This window comes from Penicillium canariense (genome assembly GCF_028826845.1).
Source record: "Penicillium canariense strain IBT 26290 chromosome Unknown utg000002l_segment0_segment0, whole genome shotgun sequence".
NCBI classification, from domain to species: domain Eukaryota; kingdom Fungi; phylum Ascomycota; class Eurotiomycetes; order Eurotiales; family Aspergillaceae; genus Penicillium; species Penicillium canariense.
This window is the reverse complement of record NW_026622729.1, coordinates 167,987-189,141: the sequence shown is the minus strand read 5'-3', so window position 1 is coordinate 189,141 and position 21,155 is coordinate 167,987. Positions and strand designations below refer to the sequence as shown.

General features: G+C 52.1%; 10 protein-coding genes across 10 annotated transcripts; 3 read left to right on the top strand and 7 right to left on the bottom strand.

Moving 5' to 3' along the window:
- Nucleotides 1-226: 226 nt before the first annotated feature.
- N7482_003250 (bifunctional terpene synthase/polyprenyl synthetase family protein) lies at nucleotides 227-2,976 on the top strand (the record flags this gene model as incomplete). The annotated part of the gene is made up of 9 exons (XM_056685375.1): nucleotides 227-503; nucleotides 558-580; nucleotides 640-899; nucleotides 969-1,794; nucleotides 1,852-1,934; nucleotides 2,059-2,222; nucleotides 2,278-2,379; nucleotides 2,442-2,587; nucleotides 2,656-2,976. The coding sequence occupies 9 exons, from the start codon at nucleotides 227-229 to the stop codon at nucleotides 2,974-2,976; spliced, it is 2,202 nt and encodes a 733-aa protein (XP_056544117.1).
- Nucleotides 2,977-3,805: 829 nt separating this feature from the next.
- Nucleotides 3,806-5,521, top strand: N7482_003249 (MFS transporter; the record flags this gene model as incomplete). Its single annotated transcript, XM_056685374.1, has 2 exons — nucleotides 3,806-4,436; nucleotides 4,518-5,521. 2 exons carry the CDS (start codon nucleotides 3,806-3,808, stop codon nucleotides 5,519-5,521), a joined length of 1,635 nt encoding a protein of 544 aa, XP_056544116.1.
- A 75-nt stretch (nucleotides 5,522-5,596) lies between these two features.
- On the bottom strand, nucleotides 5,597-7,002 carry N7482_003248 (SEC14 family lipid-binding protein; the record flags this gene model as incomplete). The annotated part of the gene is made up of 4 exons (XM_056685373.1): nucleotides 5,597-6,088; nucleotides 6,181-6,546; nucleotides 6,629-6,770; nucleotides 6,842-7,002. 4 exons carry the CDS (start codon nucleotides 7,000-7,002, stop codon nucleotides 5,597-5,599), a joined length of 1,161 nt encoding a protein of 386 aa, XP_056544115.1.
- Nucleotides 7,003-7,268: 266 nt separating this feature from the next.
- Nucleotides 7,269-8,348, bottom strand: N7482_003247 (aldehyde reductase II; the record flags this gene model as incomplete). The annotated part of the gene is made up of 1 exon (XM_056685372.1): nucleotides 7,269-8,348. The coding sequence occupies one exon, from the start codon at nucleotides 8,346-8,348 to the stop codon at nucleotides 7,269-7,271; it is 1,080 nt and encodes a 359-aa protein (XP_056544114.1).
- A 1,606-nt stretch (nucleotides 8,349-9,954) lies between these two features.
- Nucleotides 9,955-12,788, bottom strand: N7482_003246 (putative transmembrane glycoprotein; the record flags this gene model as incomplete). The annotated part of the gene is made up of 2 exons (XM_056685371.1): nucleotides 9,955-10,752; nucleotides 10,806-12,788. The coding sequence occupies 2 exons, from the start codon at nucleotides 12,786-12,788 to the stop codon at nucleotides 9,955-9,957; spliced, it is 2,781 nt and encodes a 926-aa protein (XP_056544113.1).
- Nucleotides 12,789-13,381: 593 nt separating this feature from the next.
- On the bottom strand, nucleotides 13,382-13,879 carry N7482_003245 (GNAT family N-acetyltransferase; the record flags this gene model as incomplete). Its single annotated transcript, XM_056685370.1, has 1 exon — nucleotides 13,382-13,879. One exon carries the CDS (start codon nucleotides 13,877-13,879, stop codon nucleotides 13,382-13,384), a length of 498 nt encoding a protein of 165 aa, XP_056544112.1.
- A 624-nt stretch (nucleotides 13,880-14,503) lies between these two features.
- Nucleotides 14,504-15,350, bottom strand: N7482_003244 (GPALPP motifs-containing protein 1; the record flags this gene model as incomplete). Its single annotated transcript, XM_056685369.1, has 2 exons — nucleotides 14,504-14,701; nucleotides 14,781-15,350. The coding sequence occupies 2 exons, from the start codon at nucleotides 15,348-15,350 to the stop codon at nucleotides 14,504-14,506; spliced, it is 768 nt and encodes a 255-aa protein (XP_056544111.1).
- A 457-nt stretch (nucleotides 15,351-15,807) lies between these two features.
- On the top strand, nucleotides 15,808-16,690 carry N7482_003243 (uncharacterized protein; the record flags this gene model as incomplete). The annotated part of the gene is made up of 4 exons (XM_056685368.1): nucleotides 15,808-15,880; nucleotides 15,934-15,973; nucleotides 16,124-16,227; nucleotides 16,290-16,690. The coding sequence occupies 4 exons, from the start codon at nucleotides 15,808-15,810 to the stop codon at nucleotides 16,688-16,690; spliced, it is 618 nt and encodes a 205-aa protein (XP_056544110.1).
- A 1,218-nt stretch (nucleotides 16,691-17,908) lies between these two features.
- Nucleotides 17,909-19,285, bottom strand: N7482_003242 (lactonase family protein; the record flags this gene model as incomplete). The annotated part of the gene is made up of 2 exons (XM_056685367.1): nucleotides 17,909-18,764; nucleotides 18,882-19,285. 2 exons carry the CDS (start codon nucleotides 19,283-19,285, stop codon nucleotides 17,909-17,911), a joined length of 1,260 nt encoding a protein of 419 aa, XP_056544109.1.
- A 916-nt stretch (nucleotides 19,286-20,201) lies between these two features.
- N7482_003241 (M24 family metallopeptidase) lies at nucleotides 20,202-20,891 on the bottom strand (the record flags this gene model as incomplete). Its single annotated transcript, XM_056685366.1, has 1 exon — nucleotides 20,202-20,891. One exon carries the CDS (start codon nucleotides 20,889-20,891, stop codon nucleotides 20,202-20,204), a length of 690 nt encoding a protein of 229 aa, XP_056544108.1.
- Between the last annotated feature and the right edge of the window lie 264 nt (nucleotides 20,892-21,155).

Genomic DNA, 21,155 nt, shown 5'->3' with positions numbered 1-21,155 from the left:
TGCGAGGTTGGGGCAAGAAGGGAGGATGTCCAAGACTCCGACACGAGGACTTGCGTACCCTCATGAGGGGAAGAGATAAGTACTTAAGAGCGGGGCTCTACTGACTGCTTCATTACCAGAGACATGTTGCCAGATGCCAGTTCCGTTGTATCAGTGAAATATTTCGTCTTGCTGCACCTCTGCCTGATCTTGCTCTATTTGCTCATCTCGTTTGTCATCTCTGAACATGGAGTTCAAGTACTCTACCGTGATCGATCCCACCACGTACGAAACACACGGGTTGTGTGATGGGATCGATCTCAGATGTCATGAGAGTCCTGAGCTGGAGGAGATTGAGACATTGAGATGTCAAGAGAACTGGCGGGAATGGGTTGGTCCACTCGGGTTCTACAAGGGTGGTTTGGGGCCACGATGGAATTTCATGGCCATCACCGTTCCAGAGTGCTTGCCTGAGCGGCTCGGTGTGCTGGGATATGCCAACGAGCTTGCCTTCCTACATGATGGTCAGAATCTCCAATAGCACATGGGAGTGAGTTGTTGCTAATCCTTCTTTGCAGACGTCACAGATGTGGCCGACTATGTGAGTCCAGCGGTGTAACGGCTTCGACCTGATGGGCACTGACGAGAAATGCGGATCAGGGAGACATACATAACGATGATTTGAAAGCTGCCTTTGAAGAAGCCGCCAGTACTGGACGCATTGAAGGGTCTACCTCTGGAAAACGCGCGATTCAAGCCCACATCGCAAACGAGATGATGAAAATCCACAAACAGCATGCAATTACGACGCTGGAAGCGTGGGCCAAATTTGCAGAGCTTGGGTCAGGACGCCAGCACACCACCCACTTCAGAACAGAGAAAGAGTATATTGAGTACCGCATGATCGATATTGGCACGATGTAGGTCTTTATTTCCAAAAGGAACTGGTGACTAGGACATGCATGGCATTCGAATCTGACATCTCGCAGGTTCTGGTATGGCATGGTCACGTTTGGGATGGGTATTAGCATTCCCGAAGAAGAACTGGAGATGTGCCACGAGTTGGCGAACATTGCCTATTTGAATTTGGGCCTCACAAATGACCTCTACTCCTGGCAGAAAGAATATGAGACTGCAGTGGCCATGGGTCGCGACTACGTTGCCAATATAATTGGCGTTCTCATGGAGGAGCGTAAGGTCTCCGAGGAAGAGGCCAAAGAGATCTGCCGGGAAAAGATCAAAGTGACCATCGTCGACTTTCGCAAGATTGTTGCTGATACCAAGGTTCGAGATGACGTATCCGTGGACACGAAGCGGTATCTAGAAGGTCTGCTGTACAGTCTGAGTGGAAATCTGGTTTGGAGTATCGACTGCCCCAGATACCATCGGTGGTCTTCGTACAACGAGCGCCAGCTTGACTGGATGAAGAACGGAATTCCCAACAGCCCCCAAGACCTTCCAAAATCCAATGGGGTGTCCAATGGGCTGGCCAATGGTACGGAAAAGATTCACTCCAATGGAGATGTGAATGGCAATGGTGCTGTCCATCTTCCAGCTACCAATGGCGTCACGAACGGGAATGGTGCCACTCATACCTCAATGTCCAATGGTACCAATGGTACCAATGGTACCACAGGCCTGAAAGATCCATTCAGCCTGGATGCCGACACTGACTTGGTCAACGTTTTTGCACGGAAGGAATACAAAGCTGTCAGTGCCCCGAAGCTGCATGAGGGAGAAGGATATCCCTCAGCGCCCAAGTTAGGCCTGAATGGTGATGTTACTACCCAGCAAAGCCCGGAGATTGAAACCAAGGTCAGTACCGACATCCAGTTTCCAACGTATTAAGCCTGCTAACAAAGGCCGATATAGGTGATCCAAGCCCCTTACGACTATATTAGCTCTCTGCCATCAAAAGGAGTCAGAGATCAAGCGATTGACGCTTTGAATGTCTGGTGCCGTGTCCCTGCTGCGAAGGTTGACCGAATCAAACTGGTAACCAAGATGCTTCATAACACTTCTTTGATGCAAGTTTCGAATCTAATGTCCGTCCAAGAATGCCAGCTAACAAGTAAACAGGTTAGATGATATGGAAGATGGCTCAACTCTGCGGCGCGGAAAATCATCAACACACACGATCTTCGGAGCTGGCCAGACCGTGAATGCGGCCAACTACCAGATCATTCGTGCCCTGGAAGAGGTACAGAAGCTTGGGGACAAAGAAAGCGTGCTGATATTCACTGGTGAGTTGCCAGCCATTCTAGTCGTTGGAGGATGAAGATTGACTTGCTCTGGCAGAGGAATTGAAGAACCTCTATATCGGTCAGAGCTTGGATCTACATTGGACCAACAATCTGATCTGTCCGACGGTTGATGAATACTTCCGTATGGTGGAGCACAGTAAGTCGAAAGATATGGAAACAAAGGTCATTGGACGCCGTGGAGACTAACAAGTGCGACAGAAACCGGTGGGCTGTTCCGACTCTTCGGTCGCCTCCTATCACTCCACTCGACCAACCCGGTCAAGGCCGATCTAACCGGTCTTCTGGATAATTTTGGACGGTACTTTCAAACGCGTGATGATTACTCCAACCTCACGTCTCCCGAGGTATGGCCTCAAACCCCCGCTCTAGAATCCCCAATGTTTGTGACAAAATCAAATTAACCCTATTCTAGTACACAAAGCAAAAGGGGTTCTGTGAGGACCTGGATGAGGGAAAATTCTCGCTTCCGGTCATCCATATGATGCTTTCCGCTCCATCCAACACTGTGATCCGCAATATCTGGACTCGACGGTTGGTCAACAACCAGGCCAGTCTGGCGCATAAGCAGGCTATCCTGGAGCTGCTGAAGAAATGGGGAAGCCTACAGTTTACAGAAGACGCGTTGGACGTTTTACACGCCCAGGTACAGAAGAGCATTTCCGACCTCGAGGACAAGTTCGGGGCCCAGAACTTCCAGTTGAGACTAATCGTGGAGATGCTGCGGAAGAATTAGGAATGAGGGGGTTTCAGCCAACTTTTCGTCTCTGTTTTGGTTCATCTATTGCGTGTTTCCTTTTTCTGGCTCCATAAATTGGTAATCTGTTTCGTGATGATTTGCTGCTGGCGACACCATTGGCTAGTGATGTGAATAGGTGAATAGACTCGCATATAAAGCATCCGCTCTCTCCTTCCACCTGCTGGGATCAGTCGTTGGCGGCGTAACTCGGCGAGTGGTGGCGTTCAGATCGCTGCCATTTTGAGTTCGCGACGGGCCGTCTCATAGTGTGTAAAATAAAAAATGTAACCCCCAGTAGGGAGCCAAGCACTAGACTAGTGGACTAGTCAATAAGCACTTAAGCAACCCCCCTGTGGCCTAACACGAGCGTCGAGGAATACGAGAGGACCCTGCATGAACGAGAGCGAGAGGGGAATGCGATCTAACTCCATCCAACGCCATCCCACGAGAACGGAACGCGTCGCCTCGCTGTACTCTGACCACGCCACCAACCAGCAGATCCCTGTCCGAGCCCCCTGTTAAAACCCCTGCGAACAAAAAGACTAAATCACAGCCAATCTTCTGCACGCGGTCGGACATAAGGGAATAAGAGACTACCTCCGCATCTGCGGCCTTACAGCCGCGGCCCCTGCATGTCCTCCAGCATCGAAGTCTTTCCTGTTGACGAGAACAAATGTCTGAAATGCGGAATGTTTCACGTCTTTGTGGCTTATGATTTCTCTTCACTTGGCAACTTAATACCTACCGACGATCTCTCTTACCACCCCCCTCTCTCTTCTATCTCCCTCGTCGGCACGAAAAGGCAGCGGTAGGCATGGTCTCATCAATGTCAGATTTACGCGCGGTGGCGCCTGCAGCCCCAGCCGAAGCCGAAGCCGAAGCTAACGGGCGGTCCGCGAACTGCTCGCCTGGTGAACATCCCTCGAAGCTCTCTCAAGCCGGTCTTCGCTCTGGCTCTGGCTCTGGATCTGGATCCCTCTCCCTGGGGGATGAAGAGAAACAGCTGGTCGCTCAAGTCGGAGCGATCTCTACAGATCCTGTTGCGCCGCTGGCCTCGAATATTGTCGACTGGGACGGTCCCGATGACCCTGGAAATCCAGTCAACTTCAGTGGTCTGATTAAAGCCACTAATGTCGGAATCGTGAGCGCGCTGACGTTCATTACTCCGCTCGCATCGTCTATGTTTGCGCCTGGTGTGCCTCTGCTCATGGAGGAATTCCATACCACGAGTACGATGTTGGGCTCGTTCGTGGTGTCGGTCTATGTGTTGGGTTTCGCCATTGGACCACTCATTCTGGCGCCGGCCTCGGAGCTCGTCGGGCGAGCCATTATTTACCATATTTGCAATATCGGCTTCACGGTGTTCACCATTGCATGCGCCCTGAGCACCAACATGGGAATGCTCATCGCCTTTCGGTTTTTCCAGGGCTGCTTTGGCTCGGCGCCGGTTACAAATGGTGAGCTGTTTCTTTGTTCTGTTCGATGCCATACCCTTTAGCTAGATCCAATATACTAATATTCCACGTCCCCCGCTATAGGTGGGGGTACGATTGCGGATCTCATCGTGCAGGAAAAACGGGGAGGTGTCATCGCCATCTATGCCCTCGGACCCTTGCTGGGTCCCGTCATCGGGCCCGTAGCAGGAGGGTACCTGACTGCAGCCAAGGGCTGGCGTTGGGTCTTCTGGGTTCTCACCATGGTGGGCGGATTCTGCACCATCGTGTCCTTTCTCTTCCTCCGCGAAACCTATCCCACTGTCCTCCTGAAGCGCAAAACGCAACGCCTCATCGAAGAAACCGGTAACACGAACCTCCGCTCCAAACGAGACAATGGCCTCTCCACCGGTCAGCTCTTCCTCCAAGCCCTCACCCGCCCATCGAAAATTCTATTCCGGTCGCCGATCGTCTTCGTGAGTTCGATTTACGTGGGTATAGTCTACGGGTACCAGTATCTCATGTTTTCGACCTTCACGGAAGTCTTTGAGGAGCAATACCGATGGGGAACTCAATCCGCCGGTCTAAGCTTCCTGGGAATTGGCATTGGCTCGCTCCTCGGATTGTTCGTGATTGGCGCTGTATCGGATCGTATTCTCAAAGCCAAATCCAAGCCCACCCCGGAGTCCCCCTCAGGTGGCATGAAGCCGGAATACCGTCTGCCGCCGCTGGTCGTGGGTGCGTTCTTCATCCCGGCGGGTCTGTTCATGTATGGTTGGTCGACGTATTACAAAACGCACTGGATCGTGCCGGTCATCGGCACTGCTATCATGGGCATAGGCAACATTGCTGTTTTCATGTGCATTACGAGTTACCTGGTCGACGCGTTCACGATCTACGCGGCCAGTGCGCTGGCTGCCAACACGGTCGTGCGGAGTATTATGGGTGCACTGTTGCCCTTGGCGGGACCGGCCATGTACGACTCGATGGGACTGGGATGGGGGAACAGTTTGCTGGGATTTATTGCCGTGGTGTGTATTCCGGTGCCGTGGGCCATGATTCGGTATGGAGAGAGGATGCGGTTGGCATTTGATGCGAGTAAACTATAGACAGGGCGGTTGGAGGGTAAATGTTGAGGAAGTTCGTGTCGACATAGTGCAAGGTTGATACGGTATCCATAGTGTCTAATTATCTCCATTATTCTCATCTCTCAATGGTAGTGTAGCTATGGCCACGTCGCTCGTTCTCTCCAGGTCTGTCATTCTGATGTTCTTCTCTGGATCTCCCACTCTCATCGCCTCATCTGCCACTTTCATCTGAGCAATGCTCGTCGTCCTTGTTATGCCCTCAATGCTACCCACTGCAATGGCTGTCTTTCTTCCTGATTCATCAAGAACCCATTTCATCGGCCCGGGTGGCAACTTCCCCTCTTCTTTCCACTCTTCTTTCCACTCTAAGCCAGATTGAATCCGCACATCCAAGTCGAGCGGCGTGCCATGCTCCCAGGCAAACTCCCCACCAAATCGACTCGGAATACTCTCCGTATCAATATACTTCGTCAGTGTTGGCATCATCTCGCTTGCCGGCACAATTACCACCTTGTCCACTGTGCCCTGGTCGAGCCATTTCCTCATAATACCCCACATCCATCCAAAATATGACGGGGCATTGAGGACCTGAGAAGGCGCTATTAGTTCCCGTGCTATCAGCGTGTATGGGAAGCGGGCAGAAAGGAAACGAAAAAATAAACATTCAACGGGAGACACACAAAAAGCCGATCAATAATCTCCGGATACCCCATCATGAGCAATTGTGCAATATCACTGGTATAGTTCTTGATATCCCAACCCTGCTTCATTGTGAAGGTACGAAGGTCCACGAGATATATTGCGCTGGTGATCGGGACGCCAGGCCGCGGTCGGTCCTTCATCATGCTACATAGCGGGAAGACAAAGCGGGTAAGATAGTCGTGAGCGAGACTGGCTCTCTGGGTCGCAGTCAGGCTCGTATCTGTCCCCAGGTCGGTGCCGCGGGTCTTCTCATACGCGGCGAGAGTCGATCGATTGAGATGTCCAAAGTCAAACAGGCATATTGGGAGGCCTTCTTTTGTTCGTCGGCCGCACCAGTGGGGGTACTGATCATATTAGTGCCCTATTGTTTAGAAGAGGTGTCCGTGGCTTCTATAATACTGGGAGGGCCGTGGTGGTAGTACTCACGAGAAAGCGCGCGGTCTCGAATTCCAAGACGTCGATTTCATTGTATCGTATCGGAATGCGGTTGTTTCTATGCGTTATTGTGGCTTGTTGGAACTGCTTCAGGGATTGATCGGGATCGAAACGGCGGGCGCGGAGGTACCGTCTAGCTTTGCGTTAAGAGGTATGGTTCTTCAGCGCATTCGGGAATACTGGGCTGGGGGATGGGGGACGGACAAGAGGGTGGTTTCATCATTCAGCCCATCCTGTGCCTCGTTTTCTGACAGGCCCGTTGGCCGGGCCAGAAGTCCTTCTTCATTACATAGCTTCCAGAAAGTCTCGAGGGCAGACAAGTGCTGCTCGGGCAAATTGGAGAAGATCTCGGTCTGGATCGCCATGGTAGCGAACAAAGAAACAAAAGGCTAGAGTCTACAGATGGGAAGGCAAACTAACGGGGTTAATGTCAAATTGAAAAGGGTACAGTAGAAGCACGATAACAGGGTAGATCGGATTGGCGGACTATACCCCTGTAGCTACCTCGTATACCAAATGCCCTAGTCGATGAGGTTACAAAGGACCCGCCCTGCACGAGCGCCACAAATCTAATGGGTTGCATGCAGGCTGCGGTTGATTTCGCATTGCAGAACACGAGCCAAGATGATCGTCACTGCAGAAATGGCTGGAACCTCCAGCACGGATCACTCTCCAGGCACGTCCTTCGCACACTCTCCAGAAACGGCGTAAAGCCTTGCGCTTGCCCAAACTGCTGCAGGATTTCCACGGACCTCTTCGTATCCGCAACCCACTTACTGCCCTCCTGCATAGTCTCTCCCGCTTCACCGGCAGGGGCGGGCCATTGACGGGTGGGATCGATTTGCTCAAATGCCTTGCCAAAGTTGCGCAACTGGTACGGGTCCGCCAGAGCGAGTAGACGCTCATTCTGCACGGCCTCATCGGTCAACCCGGCCAGATGCAACAAGGCGTTATCGGCCACGTCAACGACCCAGGGTGCACTAATCCATGCTAGTTGCTGAGGACTGTTGGGATCATCAAAGTAGCCCTTGACCAAGGCCGACGTGCTGCCCCGTTGTTGAGAGTGGACAATTGGCCCAATGACAAACCCGGGAAGCACGGAATTTTGGACAAATCCGGGCTTCTCGTCACTTGCGAACTTCCAAAACAGTCTTTCACATTCGGTTTTGAGAGCCTGGTAGATAAAGAGAGCATGCATGGGGCTGTAGGGTGGGGGTGCCCGGGCTCGGATGCTGCTGGTCTCATTCCAGCTATCCTTGCTGACGCGCACCTCTGACCCTGGCCCTGGGGCCACTTCCGATGTATCCACGGCGGCAGTGTAACTGCTTGTGAGGACGAAGCGTTTCACTGAGGGGGTTCGGGCGGCGCTCTCGAGAGCTGCCTGCAGGGCCTCGAGGGCCGGCGGGATGACCTGGGTGTGGTCCGCGTTCAAACTGGTATCGGCGGCCACGTAGGCAATGCCATCGACGTCTTGGATGAGATCATCCATAATACCCGGTGCGGAGAGACTGGGCACGACAAGGACGTTGATTTTGCCCGTGGGGTAACGTTTCTTGACTACCTCTGTGATCCAGGAGGCGCTCTCAGGGCTTCGTACGGTGCCTCTGACTGCGTATCCCCGTTCGACAAGTTCCAAGACCAAATGAGATGCGAGAAAACCATTCACCCCGGTGATGAGGACAAGGCCCCCAGGAGGAATGATAGACCCCATTTTGTGGGCTGTAGACTGTAGACTGTAGACGGTAGCTGTGTTGTGTATGTAGAAGATGGGGATGGGAGCACAGTGGGAAGTTGGCTTTGTGTGGATTTGAAAAACTTCAGGGGGCCACTTGCGTTGGCTTTTATAGACGCACCCACCTCCAAATGAAAACCGGTGCAGAATGATCTCACTGCCTTCTATAGGGTCAGGATGGTCGTATTGACCCCTGATAGGCTTCCTATATGCAGCCTATAAGGCTAGGCAAGATCCCGATCGGCGGGCGACAGGAAATCTGAACTTCTCTGTTGGCTCCATTATTCATCAGATTAATTTACTAGTATTTTACTACATGGTACTGAATTGAGATCATCTTTGAAAGTGGCAAGTAGCAGTATTCATTTCCTCCTTGCCGGCTAGCGCCCTTATGTTCATCTGCGCTGCCTAGACCAGCTTGCCTTGGTCCGCGATATAGATTCCCGAGATTTCCGATAGTATCTCTAGAGGGTCGACGTGTGATCCTCCCCGAGCCCTTTCTCGTACCCAGCTAGGGCCCGCTACCTAGTATATCTACTCTACCTCGGCTAGCTTTACTTGGTTCTAATATAGAATTCCAAGATTATTGACAACATAAAGGGTTAATTTATAGTCCACTCCAAGAGCTTATACCTAGCTAACCTACTATTATATGTACTTAGTGGCAAGAAGAAGCACTTAATCTTTAAGTAGAGATATAACTAGTAACACTTAGCCTACTCGATAAGGCATAATGAAATTATCATTGTCGCTCTAGTAGTCACGCTATTATACTATATAGTACGGAGTATATATAGCTAGACAAAACCACAATTAGGGGGAAACCTTACCCCTAAAAACTAAACCGTAATGGTTATGTTTTAGAATACCTAGACTATAATTAAACCATTGAGATTCTAATTGCCGTTGCTCATATGATAGTTCTCATCGGCCAAAAAGGTCTAGCCAAATCCTTCGATACAAATAGTTTTGCTGCAATGGTATATATAGATAGGTCTTGGGATAACAATAACAGTACTTATCTATTACTAGGGCTTAGAGACCCGCTATCTTAGTCGCTATAATACTTATCTTTTTTATTTCTTTATCTAGGGGGAAGCCTTATAAGATCTTATTATAGACCTATAGAACTAGTAGTCCTACTAGAATTATTTTAATATATAGTAGTATCTTATCTACTACTAGGACTAAGTAGTCGAGTAAGATTATTTCTGGAGTCGGTCTGCGAGTCAGGGATCTTTGGGGTGCATTCATCGTCATTCTTGTCCGCATCTTCCGAGGACCACAGCAGAACGCCGCCTAACCCCGGGATGCATAGAAAGGGTTACTGGGATTACCAAATGGGAGTTTGAATAATTGAGAGATTGGGTCATCTGATCTAAGGTTGCAGCGCCATCAGGGACAAAAATGAGGATAAAGACAAAAAGACAAAGATAAGCAGAAGCCAATGGATATCATGTTCGCCATGCCCGGAACTCCAATGGAAACGAGACAAGTTCAAATCAAAGCAAACCAATTGAGACGCGGAAAAACGAAGAGAGAGAGAGAGAGGAAAAAGTTAAAGAAAGCAAAGGGGGGAAATAACTTAAACGAAGGCAATTTCGCCACTGCTAGCAACCGGGAGCCCACGAGAGCTCCCACTCTTGATGGGAGGTGGGGGCTGCAGACCCATATTCCACGATTGGTTCTCAGTGGTGGCGGCAGCCGCCTTGTGCGGACTCGCCTTCCTGGACAGATGCTCCTCGAGATCAGAAACAATCGAAGAGCTCTGAGGCATACCAGAGTCAGGATCCGCTCGTAATTGCCGTGGTGGCTTGGGGTGAGATCCTGATTCTAGGCGCCGAGCACTGCTGAGACTATTCTCACTCCAGAAACGGGGGAGCGGAGAGATTACGCCGCGGTAGTCTTGTGCCAAACTCAGCTGACTCTGGCTTTTCCCGCCGCCTTCGGCGAGAGGGAACAGACTCGGTGGGGGTTGAAGAGTCTGGTATTGGGACATTCGGTTATCGTCTCCATACTCGGACACGGACATTGCAGTAGAATAGGGTCGGCCTTGAATGGACTGGCGGTATTCATCGCTGAATGTGGAAACAGAGACAGTGTCGGCACGGCTGCGCAAACTGCGCGCTCGCTCGAGGGCGCGAAGTCCGGAAGATGTACGGCGACTGACCTGAGCAGAGAAGAGCGGATTTGACGAATTGCGGTTTTTTGCCCGGCTGTGAACAAACGCCTCCAGAGAGTCGGCCTCGGAGATGGTCGACTCATCTGGCTCCACTGTCCTCAATGTGACTCGTTTGGAGTTTGGGATGCTCTCGGCAATACTATATCTCGCACGAGCCGCGGCGGGGGAGGCCGTGGGAAAAAGGGTGTAATGTGGCCCAGGCTACTGTCATCGCTCATGAATGAAGCCTTAGTATTCTGCCACGACATACGCACAAAACCGTGTCCAGGAGGACCGAAGCCACCGGCGCCATGTCCAGCGCCACTCATCCGCACGGGCAACCCTGAGGCGACAGTTGAGATTCCGCTCGAACGCCTAGAGCACCTCTTTGACCGAGAGGACTGGATGGATTCACGTTTCATGGCTCGTGGCTGGATGGTCTTCAAGGGTTCGCGGCGGGAGCGATTGCTGGTCCTGCGTCGTACACCAGGGCTGGCCGTGAATGGCTGGCGTTGAGTCTGCTTCTTAGGAGGCGACTTCTTGACTGGCGTTTTCCTTTCAATGATCGAGTCCCGCAACGGGACGAAAGTGCTCCGCCTTGGGGAGCGAGGTGGCGGGCTAGGCTCGCGAATCACCGCCATACTGTCTTCTGGTTTATCGAACGATGTCATATTCCAAGCAGGTCCAAGTTCAAGCTTGGGGAGATCGGAAGCAGGTGTGATTGGACTCTTCCAGTCATCTGAGTTCTCGTCCCCTGAAGGTATCCGGGTCATACCGGGCTGACAATTCGGAAGGTCTGGCCGGGCAGGCCGTGGCGGAGGCACCTTGGCTTCGAATGGCTTTTGTCCGTCCTCCACAGTAGTCGACCTCCTTCTTCGCCGCCAGCAGCAAAAGAGGATGATGCTGCTGAGAATAGCAACAACTGGAAGGACAATGGAAATCGCGATAATGCCAGCTTTTTTGTGTGATGCGCTGGAGGGGTCCGAGAAGGGATCAGAACCGCCTGAGGGGATCTTGGGCGGCTCGAGAACGTCAAGTTCAAAGTTTTGCGTACTCTGAGTAGATCCTTGGAATGCCTTTAAAGGAATGGTAAAGTTCTCCGGTTTCATGTCTGAGGGGACGTGCCCGTAGAGCGTCTTATTGGCAGAATAGTAGGTGAGCCATGAAGAAAGGTCATCACCAAGGTCGACATCAAGTTGTACAGAATCGTCGGTCACAATGGACTGGTTGAACACAAATGTAAAGTCCTCGCCGATGGTTGCTTCGCAACCTTGAACGGTCTCCAGGAAAAGTTCCAGGAAATCCACACGCACCAGAAGTGTCGCCTCATCGTTATAGCTATCCGCTACAGTGATGGTGATGTTCTGGTTCACAGCATCTTTTGGTGGCGTGCCACTCAGGGAGATGGAGTCGTCTTCCAAGATCAACCAATCTGGAAGTTCTGCGTCGATCTTGCTCAACTCCTTGCTCGGAATCGGCGAGCCGTCGAGGGAGAGAAGGGCTTGGAAGCTAGGGCTGTTGAACTGGTCACCTCTCGTGAGATTGAACGTCTGCACAGTCTCATTGAATGCTAGAATATGTGGTCCGATCACAAGCTGGAAGGTCTGATTCACGGCACTGTATCCGGCCACATCGGAGGCAACAAGCTGGAAGGTAAACTCTTGAGGACCAGATCCGGGAAATGCCGGGGTGTTTCCAACAAACTGGAGTGTGGATGGATCGAAGCTAATCCATGACGGGAGTGGAGCGTTATTGGGCGATGTTCCATAATATATTGTGGATGGGTGGGTATTGTGGAAGGTCTCCGGGTCGAATGCAATCGAAAACGGGCGTCCAGGGTGTATGTATAGTGTGGCAGGATACGAAACAGGGCCCAGGGTCTGCAGTTGCGATACTAGAGATATACCCTCGGTCGGTCCTTGGTCTGATGTGACAATGAGGGTTACGTCCATGCTGTCGTGGTCGGTGCCATTTGAAGCGACCAATTGGAATGTCTTAGAACCGCTGTGCTTCGAGTCTGGAGTTCCGGAAAGGGTCCGGCTGCTGCTGTCGACTTGGAGCCATGACGGTGCGTTCTGGAGCGAGTAAGTTGTATTCGAGTCGGTGTTGGAGAAGGTGCTATCGGCAAACACAAATCTGAAGGGTTGGGAGACTCGTGCAACGGGTGGTAGCTGTGCATTGATAGGATAGTTGGCGGTAATAGCTGCTGCATTGACTACAGCCACGAAGGCCAGAGCAATGAGAAGCAAACGCGCCATTGCTGGTCGGTTTCCAATCCGGAGCACGTCCGGAGACTGTGTAGTTTGCAGAACACAGCTAGCACGACCACGCTGGACCAGAAGAGGGAATCTCAACAGCAGCACGCCCAAAAACCTCAATCGACGGATCAAGAACACGGCTGGAGTGAATTGAAGGAGACAGGAAAGCGAAGATGAGGAGGTGGCTCATCCATGACCTCCCTCCAGGGCACTGCTCCCCGGCCCTCGTGCCAAAGGGACAAGGAGTCATTCAAGGCGTGCCCTTTAGTGAAAGCCATGCCTGGATATGCTCAACGTCACGGAAGTATGTAGCAGAGTGACAGCCGAGAATGAGAGGGGGGACGCGTCGCGGACAGATCGAAGCTCACGTTTCGCCGATGCCCCCCAAAGCAAGGGATACTCATGCTCCTTCGGCAGCCGAGGAGCGCTGAAAATGCCCAACCACTCCGATGCTTTCTAACCCCTCATAACATTTCCAGCAGAGGGGCCCAATTACTGCGAACGCCGGAAGGCAAGGAACATTTCGAACGTCCCTTTAGAAAAGGCCTGCCCCATGCACGAGACCTCGGATAGCCGCAGGTGGCGTCTGCGCTTCAACCGTCACGCGCCAAATCAAGGACCATTCTGATGCCTGTTCGTCCAGGGGCATAGTAGTCAGGGATCACTTCGCGCTCCTCGAATCCACACCGGCGATACAACGCCCATGCTGGCTCCCTAGCCTGGTCCACCCATAGCTGAATGTACTGGCAGCCCTCCTTTCGCAGGCGCTCCTGAATGTAGGACATGAGTTGGTGGCCCACACCCTGGCGGCGATAAGCTTCGATCACACAAAGTTTGTGCAGGAGCGCGACGCCCTTCTGGCGGACGTACACCGCGTAGCCCACAAGATCGGATCGCGCGGTATTCTCGTTGGCGCGGGTTGTGTATAGAACCCGCGTGTTGGGCTTTTTTCTCCATAATTCTTCACCGAAGCCGAATGCCTCATTGGTCGGGAATGTCTTCTTCTCGACGCGTGAAATCTGGGCAAGAATCTCCAGCGCTTCGTTCCTCTTTAAAGAATGAATGTCTGCATGGCTCAAGGTGGGGGACATTCTTCTAGTTGTCAGACTTAAATCTGGGTCTGTCGTTCTTGCTGGTATTCTGAGACTGCAGTTGGATGATTCTGACTGAGGTGTGGAGCTTGAACTTTGAGAGGATCCAAGGCTTGTTGGTCGACAAGTTTTTGTTCGGGGAGATAAGATCTCGGCTGCCTCGGTGGTCAGGCAACCCATCCAAAACAGCATCATAAAATGAGGTATGGAAACACTACAAGTAGATCTCAGATGAATAGTGATGGGTATTGTTATTTTATTCATTCTGACGACCATATATGTATAGTCATCTCCATATGTGGCCAGAACAATAGTGTAATCTCCGGTATTTCTCCCCAAAAAGATCACCAAAAATAGCCAAACTTCGCAAGCAGACATTTTACCGTTACAGGCAAATGCCAGAACGCCATATGGAACACCAATCAGGTATCAGAGACAGCGTCAATGGCCATAGCGATATGTCCATATGTACACTGCAGCTCATATACCTATAGCTACCGCGGCCCGTTCCATCTCTCAGAACAGAAGAACCCGCCACTTCGCGCGAACGGAGTGTACTTGAATTTGAGTTCTCCGGCAGGGTGGCGCTGGGGGATGAGTCTATCACTCAAGCAATGTGGTCTCCTAGAGATAGTTCCCTTTCGAAAAGCGCGAGCTGTAGTCACTCGCTTTGTTTATCATTTCTCGACGTTGCGCATTTGTGATTTTTGACGAGACCGCCATATCCTTCTCTCGATCAAAAGCACGCGAACTTGGATCGTCCTCTTCCTCCTTCCGAGCTGGTTGATCTTTATCGAGGCGGGTGTTCGTGCCAGATTGATCCTGTGGGAGTTCTTGATTAGCTCACGAGATCGCCAACCGGTCGGGCTAGCCATGGTGGCCGTTGTTCTCCACTACTAACATTGAATTTCTTGATCTTTTCTTCCATCTCCTTGGCTCGGGCTGGATTTGTCGAGCTCGGAGTACGCTGCCCCTCGCTTTTTGAAGGAGCACCAACGCCTAGCATTTCGTCCTCAAGCCGTCGCATTCTCTCCTCTGGCGTCTCTATCCATGTGGCATCCACTTGTTTGGAAGTAGATGAGCGGGCGGACTTGCCCGTCTGGAATTTTCGGTTCCGAAGTTGTGTTGGGTCGATTTTCGAGGCCCAGTCGCTCTGGCTGGGTGGGTGAAGCATCCATTCATCTCGTTGGCTCTCTTTCTTCTGTGTTTCTGATATCTGAGAAGCCTGCTGTTCAGAGAACTGCCTAGCCGGTTGGGCACCACCGAGTGATGGTGGTAGGCCGGGCCCAAAGTCATCGTCGCTGTCGCTGTCGCTGTCGGAGTTGGAGTCGGAATGCGCATCTTTGCTGCTACTCTCGGGGGCGTCCAAAGGCTGGGGTGGGGGCAATGAGGGGCCAATCACTCTTTTCTTAGGCGAAGGCTCATCGCCATCGGGTCCAAAGTCGAGTTTTCGCTTGTCAGTGAGTTCCATTTCAGGAAAGAGGGGAGCAGAGGAAGGGTCGTGAAAGGAGAAAGGTTGGCAGAAATGGAATGCGTGCCGATAAGAGATAATGGGCGGTATGGACTTGATGTCATGCGACCTGACCGCCTACCCAGCCTGGTTGTCCAGCTACCCTGTCCTCTTAAGACACGAGCTCCAGCGAGGATGGTGTTGAGTTTGATTATTATGAGTATCGGAATGGTTTTGCCTAGGTCTTTAGGTCTGCTTGCCTGTAAACCTACAGTACCTTTGGAGTAGTCCATCTCCGCCGCATATAATTTGGACGGCGGGCATCTACACAGATCGAGTTAACTACACGGCTGACTAAGCCTTCAATCGGCCCCAACCAGCGACCCCCGCCAGAAACAAAAAAAAAAGGGTGGACAATTCACCTAAATCAAGCGGCGGATTGTTGCCCTATTGTTACCCCATTTTTCTCTGGCCCACCATGGTCTACTATTTTACATCAAATGCGGTCTCCCCCTCCGCATTCATCTATGTCGGCAAGGACAAGTTCGAAAGTACGACCTATTGAGCTGGTTTGTCGCGGAGCTGCTCCTAACCCTTTCTCTAGATGAGGATTTGATCAAGTTCGGCTTGGAGCACGATGTCTGGTAATTGTGCGCCCTGGAAAAGTCCATCGGATTGAGGAGCTAATAGTGCTTTGCGACAGGGTCGGTCCCCCCATGCTCCTACTACTAGGATGTCGCGGCCCAATCGCTCTAACACCTGCCTATCCAGTTTCACGTCGATAACCTGTCAAGTGCCCATGTCTATCTACGTCTCCGGGAGGGCGAGACATGGGATAACATTCCAGAGCCACTCCTAGAAGACTGTGCTCAACTTACAAAAGCGAACTCGATCGACGGTCCGTCCCCGACTTTCTTTCAAAAACACCAGGATGCCACGCGGGGCTGATCAGTCATGCAGGAAACAAAAAGGATAACATTACCATCATCTATACGCCATGGTCAAATCTTCAGAAGGACGGCTCAATGGCTACGGGTCAGGTCTCTTTCCATAACCCAAAACTAGTCCGGAAAGTCCTGGTCCGGATCCGCGAAAACCCGATTGTCAACCGTCTGAACAAGACCCGTGTTGAGAAGTTCCCCGATCTTCGCGCAGAGAAGGAAGACTTCTTGAGGAAGAAGCGACACGATGAACGCAAGACCCGCGAGCAGCAGCAGAACAAGGACAAGCAGGAGAAGCGAGAGCGGGAACAGCTCAAATGGCAGAAAGACCATGCTTATGATGACATGTTCAGCGCAGAGAACATGGAGGATAGCAGCAATCAGGACCGGGATCCGGACTTCCTGGACGATTTTATGTGATGACGAACTCAATTTCGCATCCCTCCGACGATAGCACATGAAGATATGAGACCCGTTCCTCATTTCACTTGGCGCAAAGCCGTGTAGATAGGATTCTATTGATCGCACAGCAACTGCGATCCCTAGAGAGGCATGGATGGAACGAAGGCACCGACAACCCGTCAGATCCCAACATTATACGCAATCCTTTGCAATCCTTTACAATACTAATATTTCCCCAAAACAGGGAGGCTCAATTGTTATTCTGGTAAAAGCCTCGGTATTGTCATGAGAATTTGCATGGCACGCGTTCGTGATTCTTCTGTGCTGGTTCGTTCCAGCGGGTCATACTCACGGATAAGTCATTGGAAACGTCATCGGTATTAGCTGTATTGAACACACGAGTTCCAATATAGGGGTATGGAGGCGAAGGATGCCGGCAGAAATATGATTTCGTATGCGTAAGACTGGGCGTGCCTGTTGACATTGATGAATGGTCACTTCCACTGTAGACTCCGCCATCTTGTACGGAACCAACATCTTAACGTGATATTGGCATGGCTCTTTGCAAATTGTTGCAGGCAAAAGATGTGTGAAATATTATTGCTAGCTTCTCTGGAATCACTGGCACTCTGGAATCGTCGCCTCGCCGGCACAGATTGGGACAGCATTGTCGCCATGGTAGAAGGATAGAAGAAATATCAACTTGTCTGGGTTAATGTGTTGGGCAATAGACAACCCAGCCACCGGACTGCTGGTGGCAAGGGAAAAGAGAATTGCTGCAAGATGACGGGTATTCTATGCATGTCCCAAGATTCTCAAATCCCAAGTCAATTTTGTGCAGATGTCTATACAGTTTGGATTCAATCCCCTTCACTCAGCGCCGTTTCACGGTCCCGACTGGGTAAGCCTGTGTTTACCATTCTGCGAGCCAGATTATATGTGCCTCGAATGATCACAAGAGTTCAAACTTCAAGTCGACTAGGGCTCGCAAAATCTCGCAATAACATGGTTGTACCTTGTAATGGGAGTTCGGCAGACTTCTTCAGGCCACCCGCAATGCTTAGCAGGGGCGACACAGCGCTGAGTGGGGCTGATGAAGGTTGAGGATCCCAAAGTGAGCCGTCATACATGGCAGACGGGCGTGGCAGCAAAACGAACACTTGGACAGTAGTATAAATTTCTAGGCCAATAATCACCATCACCTTCTTCTCATATGCCGATCCCATTCCGGTTCATTTACTCGTCCCAGATCACACTGCTCAGGCCTTCCGCAGTGCCCACTTTCCCGGGCTCCCCCACCTGAAGCACCGCAATTTCCTCCCCCAACTGACCCGTTTCCCGGTCTCTACGTACAATCGCGACTGTGGCGGTAGCCTGGTTTCCAATGGCCACCAGATCCCCGGCTCGGTTGATCGTGAAGGTCCGCGGCACCTTGCCGTATGACGGAGTCTTGTCCCGGAGCAAGACGGCTCCATTGAGCGGGGATCGATCCAGGGTGACCATGCTATCATTCGGGGCGAAGGCCTGGTCGGTCCGAATCGAGACGTAGAGTTCATTTCCGACCATCCGAATTTCAGCAGGGGTAGCGCCCTTGGGCATCGTGCCATTGGTATAGGGCACGAGCGTTTGCGTCTTCTGGAACGAGAGACAACCCGATCGCGCATAGGCGACATCAAACACCATCACGGTGCCACCGATTTCGTTCGCTAGGTACATCATCGTCTTCCCGACCGCTGCGACTTGCCGAAAGCGCTCCGGCGAGCCGTCCTGGCTTCCAGCCGACCGGCTCTCGTTGTTCGTCCCATCGGTCCAGAACACTCCATGGCGGGGACCGCTGCCGAAAGTGACGTTGACGGGGGGACATTGCTCCAGCTTCCCCGACCCACCGTCGATCGAGTAGACACGAACCAGGTCCGCACCCAGGTCGGGGCTCACAATAAAGGAGCCTGTCGGGTCGAGGAAAACCTCGTGCGGGTGGGGCGCATCCTGTTGCGCGGTCGCTCCCTGATGGCTCATATTGAAGCGGAGTTCTTGGACGGCAGGCGCATTGTCCTGGAGTGGAAGAGCGAAAGTTGAGAGCGCCGAGCCCTCGCTATTACCGGGTGTGAGTTCATGATCGGGATATAGCGTTCCAATCCTCCCTGAACCAAAAAATATATTTTGTTTTCCAGCAGCCAATTCCCGAGGAAGACAAAACACGAAGACTTACTAATGCGCAATGGCAAGGAATTTCTCCCCCTTGTTGCCCTCATAGATCACACTATTCACGCCACCACCGACGGTATTCGTTTTCGCAATCTGGTGCAAGTGCCCATCACTCCCCGCATGGTACGCCCACAGCGAGCCATGCGTACTCGGATCCGCAGTGCCGTCCTCATCGGAGCAGTACACGGTTCGCGTCTCCGGGTCAAAGGTTAACCAGCTCGGCATCAACCCGCAGGTCTTCGTAGTGTCGGAAAGTGTCAGATTATGGCCATCAAATGCGAGGGTGTAGACATTGCCATTGTAATGAGTGGCCCAGAGGGAGGTGGGTGGGCGTCCGCATGTCTGGTGGAGGGATGCCGCGGTTGTGGTGGTGAGGAGCAAGACCAGGGGCGCGTGGGAGAGGCGCATTGTTAGGGTGGTCGTCTGGGTCAGGTCGCCAGCGCGATGCAAAAGGGATGTACCACGATGGGGTCAATTTGATCAGTAGGCCCGCAGTCCTCCAGAGTGCACCCTCAAAGAGAAGTAGAGTAGAAGTAGAACTCCAGGGCGGACGCAGGCGTGAATGTGTATTAGAATAATACGCGGGATGATCGACTGTAACCCTGATGAATTCTCCATGCAGGACCCGGGCCCGGGTCAACAGCCTCGCGCATCATGCCCGCCCTGCGACGAGAGCTTCGTGTTTAGCGGCTAATTGGAATGGATCGACGTGGGGGCTTGCCGAAGGGAGGCCATTGTGGAGTTTGCGCGGGAGGGGTGGGATTCAAGGGGTTTGAGCTTGAGATTGGATGTTTGGCCTCCCCAGGGACAGTAATTATATCTGCTGACGCTACTCGCTCTGTGTGTGTGCTTATTCGAAGCCGGGGGGAGTTTGAATCCAGTTTTATCCTTTGCGTGTTTACTATTCCCGAACACGCTTTATACTTCGGGCTCTGGTCTTGTGCGGGGTTGGCGTTCTGGTGTTTCGGCCACAGTCTGCCTCGACCGCGTCGGTAGGACTGGTCCCTACCCCGGAATACTACTCTACATAGTACAGTAGCATTGGGTTTCAATGCACAATGATGGTGCGCGCCGAGAGCATACCGAATAATGGAGGTGGCGGTCCTGTGGGGTACTGAAACTCCGAGATCTCCCCATTAAATCCCCGTACCCCCCGAGCCCAGCATCTATCGTGATCAACAACGCTAGGCACCCATGGGATTGGGGGTGGATGGATTCTGTTCCCATAATACCGGTCAGGATGATAGCGACCCAGTTAATTCATGGTGCGGACTGATTTATCAACAAAGCCCGGACATTGCATAGCACCCACGAACCACCATGTCTAGTCCACCGTGAGAAGTTGCTCGGTAAACCCACCGATCTGTCGGGCCGTGTCGTGGAGATGAATCTCGAGGATCCAATGGCGTTTGAAACCATCCGGTCCAGTACAATTCATGGTTGAATTATTTCCTTTTGTGATATAGAGAGTCGTTTGATCCTTCGGAATGCGCTCGTGGGGGAAGTCGCCAACAATATGCCCGGCAATATGAGCGCCAAATTGGAATCCGTGTTCCCGGGCAATGCCGCAGGCGATATCGTATAGCTCCTCGCCGGTCATGTCAGGATTCTCGCGGAATTTCGATTTGACGATCTCCCAGATTGGCTGGAGTGCATCGCGCAGCGTTTTCTTGTGCGGGTCGTCCCCGAGCACAAACGTGCGGCCAAAATCGGCCTCCCACTCCTCGAAGACCGGCCCGAGGTCCACGATCAGGATATCGTCCGGGTCAATGATGCGATCGGGAGGATTGTCGGCATAGGGCCTCAAGGTGTTGGGTCCACTCCGAACCACTCGCTTATGCCAATGGGTTCGGACGCCGTATCGCTCGGCACCAAGCTTGTGAATCTCGTCGCTCAATGTCTTTTCGCTGATCCCAGGACGAACTAGAGTTCGTTCGATTTCCTCGAAGAGTCGGATGGCTTTGTTTTGGGCATCCAGAAGGAACGCGGCCCGCTTCGCTTCCTTCGCTTCCATGGTCTAGAAGGTATTCGGCGAGAAAAATCTGGTTCCTGGTCGACGTTAGGAGAGAACGGACAGCTTCGACATTAGCGGGGGAGGTGCCGCCTCCGCTGACCAATTGCGGAGATGGTTGCTGGGAACTAAATGTGCACCCCGCCGAAGCGTCATTTGGCGGGGGGACGTAAGGACAAAACTAGTGCGGGCTTCCGAGTCTGCAGTGGGAATCATGAAACAGCAGGCAGTAATATATCATTCTAATGAAGGAAGCCGAACCCGACA